General features: G+C 41.5%; 1 protein-coding gene across 8 annotated transcripts in view; it reads right to left on the bottom strand.

The window, feature by feature from the left end:
• Positions 1-13737, bottom strand: part of ITPRID2 (ITPR interacting domain containing 2) — a 57968-nt gene that overhangs the window by 6201 nt on the left and 38030 nt on the right. For 6 of the 8 annotated variants that reach the window (XM_065068909.1, XM_065068902.1, XM_065068905.1 and 3 more), the window contains exons 11-17: positions 12536-12624; positions 8222-9439; positions 5661-5741; positions 5116-5243; positions 3925-4075; positions 2634-2699; positions 1545-1958 (exon numbers count right to left, since the gene is read on the bottom strand). In XM_065068909.1, coding sequence (XP_064924981.1) covers positions 1545-1958; positions 2634-2699; positions 3925-4075; positions 5116-5243; positions 5661-5741; positions 8222-9439; positions 12536-12624 — 2147 coding nt within the window. The remainder of the gene's footprint in view (positions 1-1544; positions 1959-2633; positions 2700-3924; positions 4076-5115; positions 5244-5660; positions 5742-8221; positions 9440-12535; positions 12625-13737) is intronic. The other 2 variants (XM_065068910.1, XM_065068911.1) reach the window with 1 other exon arrangement.

The following is a 13737-nucleotide window of genomic DNA, read 5'->3' as shown; positions in this document are numbered from 1 at the left end:
TAATGGGGCTACTGATGGGGTGAAGTACTATTCAGCATCATAAGGCTACTTATTGAAAGCTGGTCTCCATTCCACCTCACTGCCAAATTGCATCCTTTTTTAACACCAGCAGTTCACTGGCCATTAATGCTTGTGGCTACGTATTATTCTTTGCACTCTCAGCTCCGGTTATTTATGGTGTTACCCAAAGGTAAACAAAGTAAGTATCTTCACATCCTTCCAGACCTCATCTTCTATAAGAACACCCCTTAGTAATGCTCTACTGCTTCACAAATCTCACTGTGCAAGTGTAAAGTGCCTATGCATAGCAAAGCCCACAGTGAGTCAGCCAACAAAACATCTCCACTTTGCAAAGACAGACGCAGCAGAATCTTGTGGTCAGATGATGAGTGAAAGGAAAGCTTATGGTCCAGTACACCCTGCCTCTTTCTGTGCTGAGAGAAGAGGGCTGAAGCTGTGCCAAAAGATTCCTCTGGGATCACAGCTCCTGTTCTATCATGAGATGAGCAGCCTGTCTCTCATCTGTTTGAAAACCAAAGCTAAGGCAAAGCTGGTTCCAGTTATATACAGACTCAACACAAGCAGACCTGGATGGCAGTTACAGCCCAGTCTGTTGTACCTTCCTGAGCATGATACCCCTCCAGTGGTTTGCAGCAGAGCCACATAAAAGCTTCAAGGAACAAGCTAAAGGCTAAGGGTCGAATGACCTCCAGCTAAAGGCTAAGTGGTGCCTCTCCAGTGAAGGAGAAGGAACAAAACTCACAGGTTCTCATTTCCCATTTCTGTATTCACAACAGAGAGCTTGCTCGCTCCACTTTCTCATGAGCACTGCTTTCGGGAACAAGAAGTTTCTTTTGCTTCCTTTTCCCATTTATACTGCTTGCCACAAGGCTTTCTGTCATGTCACTGACAAACAAAACATCCAGTTTTAGTCCTGTTTTTCAGCCTGGCCCACAGGAAAAATAACCAAGCACCCTTCACTTTCATTGACTGCCAACAAAACTAGTTCAACAGCATTGGTCCAACATCAGTCTTAAAGTCTGAAATAACTTCTCATCTGACTAGAGCTTGCTTCACTTACACTTCTACAGATCTTCGTAGTTTGGGGCAGAGGGACTGGGAAAGTATTTTTAACATTTACTACAGAGTTTTTTCAGGAACAGCAATTCATTAGTCAAAGTAACACCAACCTGGCTTTTTAGCAAGCACATATGACACAGAAATTTTCACTTGGGACTCTGAAATACTGCTGCTTAACCACGTAGTAGAGATGGCAAATTCCTTCTCACCCAGACTTATAGTAGCAACAAGCGATCAAGTTACATGCTAACCGCTATCACTGAAAAAACATCTACTGCCTTGCACAAGAATACAACTGTGGCTTGAAAATCGAGTCACAAGCTCCGAGCCTTCAGAGATAGTACAGTAACAGTATGGAGCCCTGGCTTGAGAGGAAAGAGAAAACCCCAGTGGCCAAGAGTTATAGACAGCCTCTCTCTAGGTTTCAGTAAACACTGTTCAAACATCAGCCCCTCTCTCCTCACCTCCCGTATGACTTGCTGCAGCTCCTCCTGCTCCATGCTTTTGTGGATTTCATCAACCGAAGGCATGAGAGGGACTTTATCAAGTTTGTGCTCCACCTCTGGCTTGGAGTCTGCAAGCTCCTCAGAGCTTTCCACCTGCTGCCCAGCACCTGCTCTCACCGGGGGAGTTGGTGTTAAGGCAACAGATGCTCGGTATAACTTCTTGCTTTGACCCTTAGACTTTCCCATTAGTTCAGATGATCCAACACCAGCTTTTCTACCTGCGTGACCAGAGCACACTGAAGAGGAATCAGAGTTTCCATGGGAGAATACCGACTCTGTACCCTCTGCCGGTAGAGTTTCCAGTCCAAGATCTCCTAGTCCTAAACCCAGTTCAGACTTGAGAAATGACTGTTCTCGAATAAGTTCGGAGACCTAAGGATTCAGAAAAGAAAGAGTCCTAAATATGCATATTAAAAAGTCACATATAGACACAACTATGCTTTCTGGTTATTCATTCACTTACTCATTCTGTCCATGTAACAAATACAGCTATAAAATAAATACGTGCTTTGCCTTTATGATTGCAACAAAGAGGATCATAAAAAGGAATGGGCTTTTTTGAAAGCCAACATAAATACGAAGTGAGGCAGCTCCCCAAGCCACTGACTTTTGCAATACAGATGCATCCTGCCAGAGCCGTTGACATAGACACATGTAAAGGCTTGATCTTGTTTTTCTTTACTAGAACAATTCAAGTTTGTTCTTTCCTTTCTGAAATCTTTGAACTACTTGTTTTTGATAGCATAAAATGCACAGAAAAATAAGAAATAATTTTCCTTGGAAAACTCACTATGTAGTTATTGCATCAACTAAATGCCAACGACATCTCACTTCTACATATTCCTTTTAAAAACTAACAAGAGTTCACAGCTACTTACACCTATATTTAACATTGCTTAAGGAAAAACGCAGCTGTTCTCAACAGAACTACTAAGGTCAGTAAAGTATTTCAAAACTGTGTCAAATGAATCTCCTGCAACCTTTTCTGAGAAATTCCTTCCCAGTTCTTTTTCTTAGTAAAACATACAGCACACAACAATTACTTACTGGTTCAATGACATTCAATGGAGAAGGGCAGGATAGATTATCAGCACTTCTGCTTCCATACATACCCTGAAAAATTAAGTCAAGTTAATGCATTGAGGATTTTTATAGAGCTGTCAGAAGCCAATATATGAACATGTTGTGTCTCAGATGACTTTCTGTCAAAGCAGAAACTTAGAAACAGGAAGCAAAGCTGGCTGGAGAAAGTTTATTTCAGACATTTTTAAAGCTGGCCCTCCTTCTATAAAAGGATTTACAAATAAAAAGATTTTTATATGGTTCAAAGAATGCAAGTTTGGCCTGGGATCACAGTAATACCATATTTTCCTGTTCTTGCATTTCAATTTTTTTCCCATGACAAAATACTGAAAAGGAAGATGTGGCCTGTGCTGCTTCTACAGAAGAGAATTGGCTAAGAAAGAGGAATGAAATGCAGGAAGAACATATGATACTTTTCATTTGTGCTTCATTTGTTTGGCTGATGACAGAATTGCAGCAGAAAAAAGAGGAACAGTCTTCCGTTGAGTGAAGAAGAAGAGAAAGTATATCACCATGCCACCAAAAAACATATGCAAGTGTCTTTTTTATCCCCTCTCTTGTGCTTCTGGGGACCGTCTGTGGTAGGAGAGCTTTTCCCACTGTTTGGCAGGGAGCCACACGTTCATCTGAAGCAGTTATAAAAAGCAATAGTGGGGAAAATTGAAGATGACGACTGTATTTTCCTGGTTTGGGTTGATTGGTTGGTTTTGTTTTGTTGATTGGTTGTTGTTTGTTTGCTTGTTTGTTTCTAATTGTGGCTGGTTCTTGTTGTTGTTTGTTTTTTGTCCATTTGGTTTTTGTCCCCCATGGATTGGCAGAGCTAGAGGGGAAGCACAACCCATTTATTGGGAGAGAAACACTGATCCATCTGTCCTCACTTCAAAAGTAAGAAAACCAGTGTAGGGAAGCTCTAGAAAGACCATCCCCACGCCTCAAGGATTTTAGACATGAGCACTACCTACCAAAACTGTGAGAATTCAGGGTCATGACAAAGAAAAGGAAGAGGTTTGAAATCTCAGACTTAGCACTTCAGAAGATATGTCTTGATACATAACAACACCAAGGAAATCCCTCTATTCACACCCCTTTCCCCCAGACAAACCACGGACTGAAACCAATAAAATACGACCCCTGATAATACACACGGCATCATTAGATTGCCCAGATTTCACTGCATTCTAAGAGTTTTAACAGTTATGAGATATTAACATTACACTGAGAAAACATACAATGTTGTTGAGAAAGAAATACTTACTATGTGTGTCTGAGGTCTGTAAGGTGAAGACATGTGCAGACTTCTCAGCTGGTCTTCCAAAGCAAGTAGACGTTCTTCTAACTGCATCTCTAACTCCTGTAGCTCCATGCGAACAGACTTTCTCAAGCTCTGTAGCTGATCAGCTTCGTATCTATACCAAGTGCATCACAAAAAGAACAAGGGCATTTACTGCACTCAGCAGCACACCACAAAGGGGAACTGAACAGGACAGTCCCGCAAGGAAAGGACTTTATACAAGGGGATTCAAAGTGCAACACAGAAAATTCCTGTTTCAGGGAAAAATGAGCTAAACGCCTAGACAGAAATATTTCTCCATTTATAGAAAATACGTATCACTCCATGGAGAAAACTAAACCACATAGTGTATCACAGAACGTTCTCCGAAAATTTTAGCTTTAAATGCTTAAATATGTGCAAGCAGAAGTCAGCATTTATACATGTATCAAATCCAATTTAAAACCAGTAACAACAAAAGTCACAGAGCAATGCAGTAATTGCATATTACTTCTTCTGTTTGTTACTAGATTCCCAAGCAGTCACACCTACATTTTGGCCAGGACGCCATTGCATAAGAAAGCCAACTGATTTCAAACACGTTTACTTTTAAAGTGACTAGTCAAGAGCTGATTCAACTAAAGTAAATATGTAAGCAGTTTTGAAAATTGTTCCAGATCAGCGGCTGCTGCAACTCATGGTGAGCACAAACACACGGAGCCAGAACGTGAATGCCATCTGTAGCCTGGCAAGGAGGCACTGTAAGTTGGAAAAGCACCTGAATACTAAAATATTCGGTTTTTATTTACATCTACAAAGATGGGGAAAAAAAAAAAAATCTAAAATTAAAATCTTTAAGAATTTTTTACACCCATATCCTATGTTCAAGTATTCTATAATAAAAGTCCTTAAAATCCACAGCTGTAAAACCACTTCAGAGAAAGGATGAAGAAAAAAACCCCATCAATTAATGAGAAATAGGGATCAGAAGAAACAAAGAGGAAAAAACTCTGAAATTAGGAAGTGTAAAGAAGAGAGTAAACAAGTTTTTGGCAAAAACTCAGCTCCAACTCTGTTCAAACCGAAACTAATAGTTGTTTTGCTCTGATTTGAGAGGCAACAACAAATTTCCTTGAGGTGCTAAAGTACTTTCTTTTTTTAGAAAGAGCATCTTACCTTTCCTCTTCTGTCATGTGCTGATAAACTGTTGTTTGTTGACGTAACATAGTCAATTCCAAATCCATCATTTGGGTTCTAAATAAGTTTAGATTTCGCCTTACCACTTGTAGCTCCTGGAAAGTATTCTGGAGGAGAAAGGGAAAAAAAAATGCACTAACCAAAAAACCACAACATAATATTGTGTTACATGGAAAAATTGAATTTAAATAAGTCTGGATCTTATAACCACACGTGCCCAGATGTGCCCTTGAGTCAAGCAGAACCTCAGCAACTCCAGTATACTACAGAGGCTGCATGTTGTGAACTCACATTAATTCAAGAAAGCAACATTTTTAGATGTATCATACAAGCATACACATGAAAGGATTTCCATGTATTTAGATGAATTCATTTTTAATATTATTTGCAGGATGGAGTCATCTGTTATCTCTTGAGAGCAAAAACAGAGAATTGCTCAAAGTTAGCACAATCTGTGGCACATTTAGGATGTTTCTTTGTGTTTCATATTGACTAAGTACCACTGTGTGAACACGGTCACTTACTTCGTAGAGAGGTAGAATGGATGATCTCTGAGTAGTGTAACCGGTGGCCGCTGAAAGATCCTGACCCCTCATCACAGGGTACTAGGGAAGAAACAAGCAATTTGAAATGGGAATGTCAACAATCTCCTTTCAGAACTCATCTTCCCAAGCACACAGATACTCCCACAGCAGCCACTGCTAAACACAACCTTGCTGGCATCGCAATTTCTGCTGTCTATGTAAATACTATATCAGGAAAGGGAAACCTTACAAAATTGCAGTGCCAGCTCTTAGCTGAAGCATGTGCACCAAAGCTCTGTAATGCAAATGTGCTGCAGGTGAAAAACCAAATTAATCCCGTCTGACACTGTAAGTAGGAGTAAAAGCCAAATTTTCCTGCTGCAAGCATGTTATGCCTGAAAATTCAGTAGTCTCAGCTAATGGTAAGAACAACTCGGAAAACAGAACTGAGCAAATTGAAGTGTGACATTTTCAAATCATTATTACAGTCATGTCTGTCACAGGGTTTTGCTCAGTTCTTAGTTTTTTTTTGTTTTGTTTTGTTTTGTTTTGTTTTTTTTGTTTTTTTTTTTGTTGTTGATTTTGGTTTTTAATCTCACTACATTGCCTACATCCAAAGACCCCTACATGATAATGAACTCTCATGAAGAGTGTTGAAGAATTTCTCTTCGCATGTTGCATCAACACATGGAGCAAGCAGATAAAATTAAGGGGCTGTTAAATGTAGGGACATGACACAACAAGGAACAGTGGAAACAGCAAAAACATTCACCTTTTCATATGCGAAAAAGGTAGCTTGTCCAATATAATTTTGAAAGAATTAAAAGGACTATTGACTTTGCATGGAAAATTTGAAGCATGTCCATTCACCCAGAGGAGTTTTGCTCAAACATGATCAGATCAAGTGGATGGTGTTTTTTTTCCTCTCCCAGTTCTCTGTTCTATCAGGAATTTATCTGCTCCTCTTTATTCCTTCCTAAAATCAGAGTCATGTATTCAAAACATCTCAACTTTTTCATTAGCAGCTGAGTATGCTACGGGCCAAACTTGGTCTTGGCAGTAAGAAAAAGCAGCACCAGGGAACTGTGTATTTTAAGTGAGATGTTTCCATACAAACTTGTGTAATGAGAAGGACCAAGCCCCCAAATTGGAACTGGTCTAGACGAATTACGCTGAAAATAGAACAAGTGGGCTAGGAGATATTATTATCCCTTCTGATACTGATTTTTTTTTTTTTATTTTAAGCAAACCAGCTTGAGCATAAGTTATGGACATAACACGAAGACTTTTTCTTCAGCAGGTTTAGTTAGCACAGTATAAGTGATAAAAGTGCTGTAGCACACTATAACCTTACCCACATTAAGGCTGCAATTGGTTCCCAAGAGGAAATTTTACAAAGAAGGTTAAATTCTGCAAATGCTTACTCTCAGGCACACTGTCCACTACCTTGAGCAATGACTGCCTTAAACCACAGCTATCTCAGAATTCCACTGCAGAGCAGTGTCCCAGTGCCCAGGCTTCCTCCAAGAAGCAAAGCCAGCCAATACAGTCAGGATGGAATAGCCTCTCACTTTTGACAAGTGGCAAAGTAAACCAAAACAACAGGGGTCTAAAAAAGCCCACTACAGCCTACCACCTGCAATATGGTGCAGGCAGGTGTATGTTTGTTCTTGGGTAAAACCCACAGAAACTGTTGAAGCTCAACGACTGAATAGTGTTCATGTATTCATATATAAGCAAGCAAAGTCTGCTGTGCCCGTGTAGCCTCCTGCAGCAGCTTGCAGGCTTCTAAGCTGGATCGCCACCTAAGAGAACAGCAGCACAGGGCTGGCAGAGGAAGGACAGCTGGTGATCAGAGGGAAAGAGCAGAAGTTGTGGCAGAAACTGGCAAAAAAAAAAAAAAGTGCTTGCATTTTAAAGTATTTCTTCTCTGAGTCATGAGATGGACAAAATTTCACACACTGTGATAAAACTGGTTCTTAAGAAAAGACGGATGACTTCAGGATCATGTTGACTAGCTCCAGAGCTGAACATGCAAAAGGTTGCCACAAAACAGCACAGAAATATATATGGAACAGACATAATCATTGACATCATTACTAAAACCACTGGACTTGCAATTAAAAAAAAAAATTCTATCAGTTGGATGTGGAGTATGTCAAAGACAAGTGGAAGGTTAAAGGACTGTCAATGTGTATTTTCAAATCTAAAGCTAATGACTATCACCCTAAAATAATAGCTGATAAAGAGTACTCTGTTCCTCCCACCCAAGAATATCCATAAGAGAAAAAAAAAAAAAGAAAAGAAACCAAAAATCAATCTGGGTCAACAAACTGCAACAAGAAAAAATTAAATGCAAGAATAATGGAGCACAGGAAAGATTATAATTTGCCACTTTAAACAGAAGCTCCTTAAAACAGCAGCAAATCAAACTTGCACAAAATATAATTTTTTCCTGATCTGCTGTACCATGCACAGGAATATTCAGATTAACATTCTGGTTTTGTAAGGATAAAATAAGAAGCCTCTTTGCCCAAGGTAAAAATTTGGCTTCTCCTTACCTGTGAGAGGTTCTGCAGGGAGTTTCTGATGTCGTGTAGGACCCTGCGCAGCTGCATCTCCACAGTGGAGGGAGGGTTGAGGGCATGAGATCGATGAGGAAACACAGCATGCCTCGGAGAGAAGGGACAGCTGAACGGGGAAAGCAAGGTGCCAAAGGAAGAGCCAGAGATGCTTGGGACGCTGTGGGTGCTCAGCGTCCTCATGTGCTCACAGAGGGGTCTGTCCTGCCACTCGGCAGGGAGGGAGTGGAGGGAGCACGTTGACTGGGACATATGTGCCGGTGTGTGCAGCGGGCAGCTCTGTACCCTGGTGGGACTGGGCTCCTCCGACAGTCTGCTGGGCCCAGTTTGGGGCACTTCTTTCTTGGAGGATGAAGGCGCAATGAACAGCGTGGATTTGCACACCGGCGGGCTGGCGGCTGCCTCAGCCTCACTTTTGTCATTCTCAGACACTGGTTTCTCATCTTCCTCCACACGTGTGTACTTGTAGGTGAAAGAAGGAGGACTGCACAGAGTCTCTTTTCCTGGAGTTAACTGGACATTCACAGAGGACACCACTTTCACTGGATTCAGCAATGCAGCTGGGAGAGACTGAGACCGCCTCAGAGGATAGCCCGATTCAGCAAACCAGAGTCTCTGCTTCCTCAGGAGATCTTTTGACTTAAGCAGAGTGCGTCCAGCCCTGGAATCAGATGTGCTGATGATCCTCATCTCGGCTCTTTGTAAGGCGACGTGCACCCTGTCCACGGAAGATGGGGAGGAGCTGCCGCCTTCCAGAGACTCCATTGACTTGAGGATATGGTGCGTGTGGTACTGAGGAAACTCAAACACACTGCCTTTCTCCAGCAGGTTGAATTCTTTCTGCTCACTAGAAATGTCCTCCTCTTTGGAGCTGACCTCTCCTCGGACTGTCTCCAGTATATGAGATGACTTGCTTTCTCCTCCTTGATTTTGTTCAGTTTCGTAGTCAACTTTTGTGTCTTTGCTCCTTCTGTTCTCAGAAGGTGCCCCTACCTTTCGCCTTTCTACTTGAGAGATAATATCCTCTTCATCATCGTCATCATCATCATCATCTTCTTCTTCCTCCTCCTCAAACTTATTGAAACAGGACAGTTCCTTGGCTATTGGGGTCTTCTGTTCCTCACTATGTGACGTCACGGTTGTCTCACTGTCACAGCTGTCGGCACTGCTTCCCATGCCCTGCAAAGACTCCTGAACCTAGGTAAGATACGAGCCAGCGAAGGGGTGAACATACTGGACACTCAGCTGCCGCCTTCCCAGGGGTCAGGCTGAGAGTCCAAGTCCATATTCATTGAGCATTGTGGAGAGAAGTAGAATTAATAATACAAAATGCAAGAGAAACAGTGAATGAGCGCCAAGAAACCAGAATACCAGAGATGTTAGAAGCACATTGAAGTACAGCACCAAATGGAGATGGTGAAAAAAATAAAAACAAACTATTCACACATTTCTTTGATTTGACAATAATCACTTTATTGCCAGAAGAACAGAAGCAGTAGCAGAATAAAAGAGTAAAAAGCCAGTATTTCAGGTAGTGATGGCAAAGGGATAGCAGGGTGGAAGCACGTGGCATCTCCCACACACAAAGTTTCACAGTGAACACTGAAACACAGTGATGGTGGTATTAGGGAATGCATACAGAGAAGTGAGGAGAACTGCAGACTGCAGGGAAACTAGTGTCATGGGACAACACTAAGAATAGGAAAACCAGTCTTCCTATATACTCAGCCTGTTTTAAGTCACAGAATTGTCTGAGACCTGGCAACTCACATAAGGCTGCTAATTGCTATTAAAGACTGCATCCATAAGCATCCATCCTCCTTTTCTTCTTCCTAATATTTCTTCCCCTTTTCCTTCTAAATCACAGTTTAAAACAGCATGTGTGTGGGAGATGCTATTTAAATAGGTAACAAATGGCAGGGAAAGCATCTCTGAGACAGGTAAAAAGGAGAGATCTATGGATTACAAAGCACATTCCGTAGGCTGGCCTGATTGACTACTATATTTACAAGTGGACAAGACATTTTCATAAGAATATGTGTTATTAAGTACGGTCTTGGAAGTTCACCATAGCTGACATACGAACTAGAAATTTAGAGAAGTTTTTCCCATTTCTAATTTCTGCAGTTCTCACTGCCATTAGGATACTAAATATGAGTTTCTTCTAGAGAGATTAGTACATCAGGCAATAGTTCCCTCTCCAACCATATAGAAGAAAATTTCAATAATGAATGTCAACTTCTTAAATTATGTGCTTGACATTGCAGTCACTGGCACAGTCACAAACTCATATGAAAGACTGTACAGGTTCAGATACTGTTCAAGTCAAACGTACTAAAAGAATAAAAGATTTAAATGTCTAGGTGAAATGAGGTGTGCTATATTTATGTGTATCTGTGTCTCTCATCTTCCATCACATTGTTTGCTTACAAGTCAGGCAAGCAAAACTTCAAGAACTTGGATGGATAATTCTTCTTGTTTCACCAGCAACATGAAACTCCTCGGCAGAATATCCCACCTTAATGCCAAAATCTCCCTTTGAAGTCTTTATTTTGGATGCCAGGGATGAAAGGCAATATGGTTCCAGTTTTTGAGTTTTCTCCTGAATTTCACAGGAATGCTATGTCTGCTAGAGTCAATTATTTAACAGTAGATGGCACCAACTTACCACACTTCTAAGAAACAATATACCCTCCTCTGTATCCCCTTCATCTTCTTTTCTCAGTTCTCTTTGTTAGCTGCCAAGTCCTCATTTCCCCTAGTCTCATCCTTCACCTGGATTTTCTGAATTCAGCTCAGCACTTATTCTGAATAAAGCAGTAAAGGTGGCAGAAGAGAGCCTAGTGACTCCATACCACAAATCTCATGCAGTCTCAATACATATTTTCAAAACAGCATAACAGAAAGCAGAAAAATCTCATCCCTTTACAGCCAACAAAAATAAACTCCACTAGTCTTCCAGTGAAGGGGTGCTTAGTTGCAAAATGCTTTTAATGAACTCTTAATCAGGTTGTGACCAATATAAAGATCAGGAGTGAGCAACTCTAACCTGAGGCTCTTTCTAACATGCCTGCCAACTTCAGTGCAGTCCCAGTTTAGCAGAGAGCAGAACCAGTATCTCAGACTATTATGCTCATTACAGAGACACAGGCTCATGATTTCCTTTATTCACATTCTTGCTCTTGGAAAGTGTAAGCTGATGTTTATAAGGGAGACACAAAGACTAGCACTGTCTTGGCTTTAATTTTGGTACCCAGTTGAAAAACTACTAAACTGGAAAACACAGAATAGCAGTACCAAAACAGAAAAGCAACACTGACAGATGGGGAGGGTGGGAATCTCTTCCTAATAAGTGCCAAACAGCTTTAAAAAATGTTTGGTGTGTCACAAGGCAAAAAACACACTGTAGCATAAAAAAAGTTTAGCAGCTGCAAGCTCCAGAAATGAAATTACTGGTAATACTTATACTCCTAACTTTGTGTTCCTCCAGGCTGTGGTTTAGGTCGCAGACAGCTAACTGATGGCCTTGAGGCCAGGATCCAACTCAAAGACTTTTTTCTGGCTGATTGACAGGCCAACCAAATCATGGCTATTAGTGCGGGAATGTTTTAGGAGAGGCAAGAGAACCCCTCTCACAAATATCAGGTACAACACTGAGCAAACGTGTATCAAGCAGACACCTAAGCACCATGCTGGAACAAAAGCCTCCGCTAAGACATGCTGTCTCTGGTCAGTGTCACAGCAAGTTCTGGGACTGAGATCAAAGGAACTGGAACAAGAAAGATTGTGGGAACTCAGGATCGACTAGACATTAATATACCTTCACAGTTAAGTTAGTATGAAATTGTTTTCACTTTCTGTCAGCTGCTAACTGAAAAAAAAAAAATAGAAAAATATACAAAAGAACCTGAGTGGGAAGGCAAAAACAATACAAGAAATGAAATTATCAGCAGAAAAGCTATATTATTTAATTACTTTAATCTCTACCCACTGCAGTCATGAGAGGAATGGACTGTGATTCTGGAGACTCAGTTGGTGAGAAAAGGTATACCAGAAATTGCAAACAGGACATATTAAACTTAGAGCTTATTCCAGGCCCAAGGATACCCAGACTATCCTGGCAGAAGGGCCTTAATATTTTAACACAGTTCTGTAAGGGATTCAGCAGGTCCAGCTCTGAAAATGAGATCTAAACTGATGGTCACAATAGCAGTCACACATCAACATCCCTCCCCGGGTCCCTACTGTCACACAATGATCTGTAATACTTCAACCCCAGTGTGGGAGCCTTACCTGAAGCTGATTAAAAGAAGAACAATCTGTGGAGTCCTCAGCAAACCCACTGCTGTCAGAGTGCTGACTCGCAGTCCGTAAGAGCTGATCTGTTTAAAACAAGCAAAACCCAATTGTAATTACTCTGCAAATCACCACCTTTCATGCCCAATCACATTCAATACACGCTTTCCTTTTACATCAAAGTAATCCTAAGTGGATAACACAATTACTTTTGAAATTCCACTTTGAACAATGCAGAGAAACAGATTGTTGTTTAAAGGAAAAGCTCTTCTCATGCAAAGTTCTACTAGTGAAACTTCAAGCAGTGGTGGAAGAGGAAACATCTTTTACATTTTTCTTTCCTGTACTGTGGAAAAAAACCCACTCTACAGACGTTGTCACTGCTGGAGTTTTCCTTCCACAAAACTGAATCACTGGTTAATGCACATGCAAGCAGTGGAACAGTTGCCTTTGTATTGACACGTACAGATTCGCCACACCCCCCCAACATCATGAAGATAAAGGAGATCACTCGTCTCCTGCCAGCCTGCACCAGCCCATACACCCAGGAGAACTGCATCACCTGAGCAGAGGGGACGATGCGCAGGACCTCAGAGAACTGCTAGAGACAGTCCTCCGCTGGTTTAGAGGACAAACACGAAACATCTCTGACACATCAACAGGCAATCTGCCGAAGCACATTCCCAGTGCTCATTTTATACATAAAAGATAAGATCCTCCTGCTTCTTCCTTTCTACTTAGATTAGGTAAGTGTTAAAATAGCGTAAAGAGACTCTAAAACCCCCAGTGCTACCCAGGAGTGCTTTCCTCTGGTGGAAGCACTATAGTCAAAAACTTGCTTTCCAAGGAGACCTCAGCAAGCTCTGCAGTACAGTACTGCAGGAAATGTTGTTCCCTGCTAGACACAGGAGGCACTCACCAGATACAGGCTTTACATTATAGGACCATAAACACTTCACTTCGCCAGAGGGCAGCCTGGGCAACAACCACACCTCACATCTAGTTCTCCACAGAAGTGTAAAAGGTTGGAGATGGGATGAGACCACAGTGGTCTCCAGCCCCCAGGCCCCCATCTCCTCCTCCTCCTCACCGTGTAGCAAGAGCTCACTGTTGTCTTCTCAGATGCTCAACACAGAATTTTGCCCCACATTCCTTCAACCGCTTAACTGTCATCATATAATTAATCCCAGTTCACAGCT

Source organism: Columba livia, chromosome 7 (assembly GCF_036013475.1).
Source record: "Columba livia isolate bColLiv1 breed racing homer chromosome 7, bColLiv1.pat.W.v2, whole genome shotgun sequence".
NCBI lineage: Eukaryota > Metazoa > Chordata > Aves > Columbiformes > Columbidae > Columba > Columba livia.
The sequence above is the reverse complement of the archived record's forward strand: the minus strand, read 5'-3'. Positions and strand labels throughout refer to the sequence as shown.